Below are 5,837 nucleotides of genomic sequence, written 5' to 3'. Positions count from 1 at the left end.
TAAATCCTCACTCTCTGGATTAAACATGAATATATTATTGTTGGAACAGATAATAAATAATGAACTACAGCTAGTTAAACAGTCTAAAAACTCTCGCATGGTAACTTTTCTACTTTCAAATACTTGAGCTCTTTTCTTATTTCACTGACGGTTTTTTTAATATAAAAAAAATTTGAAAAAGAGTAATTAAAAAAAAAAAAAAAAAAAGAGAGTAATTTGACTTTTGATAAGCAGCATGCAATAACTTTTTAAAAATCGAAAGAATAAAAATAACGTTTTAGAAAGGGAAGAGAAAGGAGTACAGTTTTCAATTTTCAAACATTTTAGGTAAAACATTAAATTTTCAAAACCTTGGGGAGGAAGAGGTTGCCTCTGCAACTGCAAACAATTGGACCCATTTTCAATCTTAGGCCCCTAACAACCAACTCTTTCCCATCACTAATAACTCTTTGTGACACATTTCCATTCTTTTGACAAAAGTATAGCCATGTCATATCTCAGGGGGTCAAATGGGCAAACTTGACTAATTTGAGCGGGTTAAAATATATTAAATTAATAATAAGCGGATCATTTTTTGGTTAATATGTAAAAAAATTCATTTAACCAAGTGAGATATATAAAACTGCCAGTTCTGCTTGGACTCTAGAACTGGACTTTAATTTTTTTTTTTTTTTTTAAAACAAGTAACTTCTACCTATCTATCTATCATCATTTACAAACAAGAAACTAGACAGGATATGACTTTGCATAACATATTAAATAGTTTTATTAAAAAATTATTTTGACAAGATTTCTCATATATTAATTGGGCTACATATTAACTCAGGTTTTAGTTATATTGAATGGGACAAATCAAATCAACTGAATTAATAAATGAGCGTTGATTGACCCATCCAAATTTAAGCAGATTAAGCAAGTCATTTTTCATTGACTAATTTTGTCACCCGTAATCCCATTGTTATCTTGCTTTTGCAGTTGACCTTTTAATATGTTGGAAATGAGAATTTGGTTCGCTATTAATGTTAATCCTTCACAAAAAGTAAAAAAACCATTCGATCTTCACATCCTTGGCACTTGGAGAAAATTCGCGCTCAAATTAGATGAGTCAAGATTACAGAGATTTTAGTCTTGACTAATTCTATTCAGAATTATAAATAGATCAAAATATATTGAGTCAAATTAAGAGTTCATAGAACCATATTAATAATTATGTTACAATCTCAAATAAATCATGGTTACATAAAATATGTAACACTCCGTATCTCATACTGTCTAAGAGTAATCAAAAGAGTCTATGAAGGTACTTTTATCTCAATTTTCCACATTTTAACGTTTGGTATGTTTGACCAACAAAATTGGAAATTGGCTATATAGTAAACGGAACCATTTCTTCACGGCAATGGGCGGCAATGGTATTGTGAGAATGACACGCACGTCAAGTGATGCACAATGATGTAAATGTTAGATTTAAGAATTTAACTATATCTATTGAGAAAAATTTGAATGCACCAAGATTTTGATATTCATCAAAATAAGATTAATTTTGAGTTATATAATAATATTGGGGCGGTAAAATTATTTATATGACAGGTTTAACCCATTTGATTATTAAATTAATCCATATATAGATTGGCTTAATTTGAGCTAAATATATTGTCCAAACTAACCTAAGAAAAATCTTATTAAAATACTCCGTATTAAAATAATTAGTAATTTCATTTCTATATAGTTGAAGTTACACATTAACGATTAAGATTATAACATATATATAGTGTAAATGACTTAATTATTTAAGAGTTTATCTTATATGCACCTAAACTTTTGAATTTTTTTAGGGAATGTTTACCTGTTGTAGGAAAAAAACATGTCTTATTTTTTAAAATTTGAAATATAGTTTGCATAAGCAGATATGTTTTGAGTTAACTTATAGTTTAGTTTTTTTTCTATTGTCATATACATGATTTAAACTCATTATTTAAATGCACGTAATATAAGAAGCATAAGTTTTATTAAAATAAGAAAGAGAATAAAATTATACCATTCTTTTTACAGTGTCAATACAGGTAAGTTAAATCATATTATAAGTAAGTGGTACTGTTAAGATAAGGTATAGTCAAAGAGTGTTGGGAAAAGATAAGAAGATAGTGAAATGTAAAAAGTAAACCAAAAAAAAAAAAAGGAAACTGTATATGAAATACTCCTTTCGTCTCATATTCCTTAATCATTTTTTTTTCACCCCTCTTAACAAATTTTATTATCTTACCTCTATTTTTCTTTAATAAATACATTTTAATTAATATTAATTATTTTTAAAAATATTTAATAATAAAAATAGCAGAAAAAAATTTAATTAATTTACCTTAATTTTATAAATAAATAAATAATTTGAGATATATATTTTTAATAATGTAATTAAATAATATGGGAGGTAAAAAAGAAAAAGAACTTTTACCTAACCAAGTTTTGCTGCTGTTCTTCCTCTGCCACCTTTCAGTACTGCAGACTACAGTAATTAGCTAAGCTTCTCCATTATACTCACTCCACAACACAACAAATACAAGTACTGTCTATCAGTCTATCTTCTTCCCTCATAAACACACTCACCTTTCTCCATTTCTCTCCACTTTATTTATATTACCTCCTTTTTCCCTTTTCTAATCTAGTAAAAATAATATTAAAACCTGTTGTTTGTTTACTATACTGGCTTTACCAACAATGGAAGCTTTCAGTTTACTCAAATACTGGCGAGGTGGTGGTGGTGGCCCCACCGGAGTTTTATCCCCCGACGCCGCCGCCGTTACTAATCCACGCGCCGCCGTCCTCACCGCCGTTAACTCGTCGGACTCTGACGATGACGATAACGGAGACGATGGACCCTTTTTTGACTTGGAGTTCACCGCACTTCCTCAAGACATAGAAGAAGAAGAAGTGAATGTTGAAGCAAACCAAAGGTGTAAAATTAGTTCTAAGAAGGTGAAGTAAAAAAATATTTTATTCATAAATGCTCTCTGCAATCTCTATTCTGTGAAAATATCCAGCAGAATAGAAGCTTTGGTTTATTCATAAGTGCTTCCGTTTGGCCAATATTTTGAAGTTAGAAGCTTGAAAATTTGAGTTTTTTGAAGTTGTGTTTGAACTTACATTTTACTTTATGAAAATTTTGTGAGTGGAACTGTGGAAGTGAAATTTTTTTCCTCAAAAACTAGTTTTGAAGATATATTTTCAAAATCAGATCAAATTTCATGGCCATATTTATTTTCAAAATTTAATCTAAAATTTATGGCCAAGCGCTAGCTAAGAAATATATAGTATTTAACTCAAAACATGAAAATCTACTCGTATATAATTTTTTACTCCTATGTATCTTAGTATTTAGATAAATATCAAATTGTAACAAATTTGATTTTCTATTTTTGTTTCAACAGAAGGAAGAAGAAAAGGAGGAAGAAGGAGATGAAAGTGAGTTGGATGAGTTTGAGAATGAAGGAGAGCTTAAATTCACGCTTTCGTCATCGGGTTCTAGCATTGACGGTACGGATCTACCAGACGTATCAATCTCACCGTCCGATGATTTATTCTTCAAAGGCAGTTTGGTTCCAATCGAGCCTTCATCGCTTTTGCTATCGGAAGCAAATTCAAAGTTTTCTAACTCACTGTTGAAATCCGCTACTAAGTTTAGAGTGTTAATGCTCAAACTTAAGAAGCCTAAATCAAACGCAACAACAAAAATTGAAAAAACTCACGGTGACGGTGATGGCGATGCTACTCCTAAGCCACAACGGAACAAGGTAACGGAGAATGCAAAAGAGGAGACTCAAAATAGGACGCAGAGTAAGTTTTTAATTAAAAAAAAAATTGAAATTAGCTACAAATTTCGTTGTTATATTGCTCGTAGCTAAAAGATTTTTTTGATAATTTATCGGTAATCCGTGCTAAATAGAATTGCAGACAGATTTTGTTATTTTGCTACGTAATTTATGTTTTTTTAAGGTGGAAGAAGTTCCTATTAACTCCTTGTTTACTAGAGATAACAGCTTTAATTGCTGGTAACAGATTTAATTTTTGATAATTTGTTGCTAATCGGTCCCTAAATGTAATTAGCAACGGATTTTGTCGCTAATTTCTGTTTTTTCTCAGCAGTGACAGTGAAGTTTAAGGTTGAAGAAGTTCCTATTAAGTCATTGTTTACCAGAGATAACAGCTCTAAAGCCAACAACAACAACAACACTAAAACACAGAAGCGGAATCCTGAGGAAGCATGTTCAACAAATGCAGTTTCCGATGAGAAGAAATTTTCTAAAGATGTAATGCAAAAGTACTTAAAAAAGGTGAAACCTCTATACATTCGCGTCTCAAAACGTTACGGCGAGAAGCTTAAGTTGTCAGGACAGTTAAGTTTAACAGGAAAAACGGGTCCTTCACCACCTCCGTCTTCTAAGACGGAAGTGGTGACGGACACTTCACAGAAGCAAGGGAATATTCCAACCGGGCTTCGAATAGTTCGTAAACATTTGGGGAAAAGCAGATCGGCTTCATCATCGGCTGTTGTTGCAGCGGCGCCTGTTGCATCATCTAACCGTCGAGACGATTCATTGTTACAGCAACAAGATGCAATTCAAGGCGCTATATTACATTGCAAGAGATCTTTCAATTCATCTAGAGGTAAATTCAATTTACATTCCTAATAATTAGTAGGGATAATAGCATTTTTGGTCCCTAAATTATAGTTATGATGTTATTTTAGTCCTTGTGAAACGCATTTAACCTTCGATGTAAAAAAAACATTTGTTTTTAGTCCTTTTGTGTAGGAAGCATGTTGTTTTTGAACTACTTTTAGAACTATAGTACCGTCATATATGGAGTCAGGGGCGGAGCCACATTGGCTAACTATTTTCAAAGTTAAAATTATTTTATTATGTATATATAGTAGAACTTCTTCGCGTATTTACTTTTAGAATTTTTGAAAATAAGAAAAATTTCAAACATGTGAATGTTTCTATACATGGTTAACATAAAAAATAAATTTGTGAATGTTTCACAAGCAAAGTGATCAAAAATGCACATTTTTATTAATTGAAAGTTAAATGTGCAGAGTTAAATATGATAAGAATCAAAATTAGAATTTATATAATTGAGGGACCAAAAGTGCTATTAACCCAAAAATTTAAACCATATTTTCTTACACATTTCTATTTTTGTTTTTCCCCGTTTTAAATTTAATTTTAGATTCAGAGTCCTCCATTTTATCACGTTCAGCAAGTGATGCATCACATGAAAAATCAACGAGCTTGACGACAGATTCATCTACATTAGAGGAGGCCACAGCGGTGAGAAATTAGGAATTCATTAAAATTAAGATTTTCTGCTTAGACTCGTTAATTACTATTAGTAGTAAGTGTAGGTTATGGCTTTTTTACTCTTAGGTTTTTCCTCGATTATAGAGATTTCAACGGTCATGGCAAAGTAATGACTGAGAAATGAGTGGTCAGTTATCCAATTTCTCTCGTGCTTTGCTCTTTGTAAATTATTAATTAGCACTTTAATATATTATAGAATTATACTACTAGTTGTACTTATTGCTGTATAGCTTTATCCTATTCACTTATTTTAATTTGCTAGTATCTTCTGCTTGCATTAGGTGCATTTGTTGTTTAGGACTTGTTTCCCTTATTATAGGTGTTGTGAAAAATACTTCTACTTCATGTACTCTGTTTCAGCTATTGCTTTTCGTGTATTTTCTACTCATTTCGCCAGTACTATGAAGACTTTTTGGTTTGAAGTACAAAGAGAAAGTATACAAAATATATAGCATGATGAACATTATAAGGTTATTATTT

At 31.0% G+C, this 5,837-nt stretch overlaps 1 protein-coding gene across 1 annotated transcript; it reads left to right on the top strand.

Annotated features, from left to right (window-relative positions):
• Positions 1 to 2,475: 2,475 nt before the first annotated feature.
• On the top strand, positions 2,476 to 5,574 carry LOC132031885 (probable membrane-associated kinase regulator 2). The gene is made up of 4 exons (XM_059421760.1): positions 2,476 to 2,973; positions 3,426 to 3,831; positions 4,138 to 4,662; positions 5,227 to 5,574. The coding sequence occupies exons 1-4, from the start codon at positions 2,716 to 2,718 to the stop codon at positions 5,337 to 5,339; spliced, it is 1,302 nt and encodes a 433-aa protein (XP_059277743.1). The 5' UTR covers positions 2,476 to 2,715; the 3' UTR covers positions 5,340 to 5,574.
• The last annotated feature ends 263 nt before the right edge of the window (positions 5,575 to 5,837 follow it).

The sequence above is a fragment of the Lycium ferocissimum genome, chromosome 9 (assembly GCF_029784015.1).
Source record: "Lycium ferocissimum isolate CSIRO_LF1 chromosome 9, AGI_CSIRO_Lferr_CH_V1, whole genome shotgun sequence".
NCBI lineage: Eukaryota > Viridiplantae > Streptophyta > Magnoliopsida > Solanales > Solanaceae > Lycium > Lycium ferocissimum.
This window is presented reverse-complemented; position numbering and strand designations above follow the sequence as displayed.

Bases quoted from the DNA above. Each gene is read 5' to 3' on its own strand.
- LOC132031885 (XM_059421760.1), top strand. From the start codon at position 2,716: ATGGAAGCTTTCAGTTTACTCAAATACTGGCGAGGTGGTGGTGGTGGC. The intron at 3,832-4,137 runs GTAAGTTTTTAA...GTTTTTTCTCAG, and splicing joins GACTCAAAATAGGACGCAGA to CAGTGACAGTGAAGTTTAAG. The intron at 4,663-5,226 runs GTAAATTCAATT...ATTTAATTTTAG, and splicing joins ATCTTTCAATTCATCTAGAG to ATTCAGAGTCCTCCATTTTA.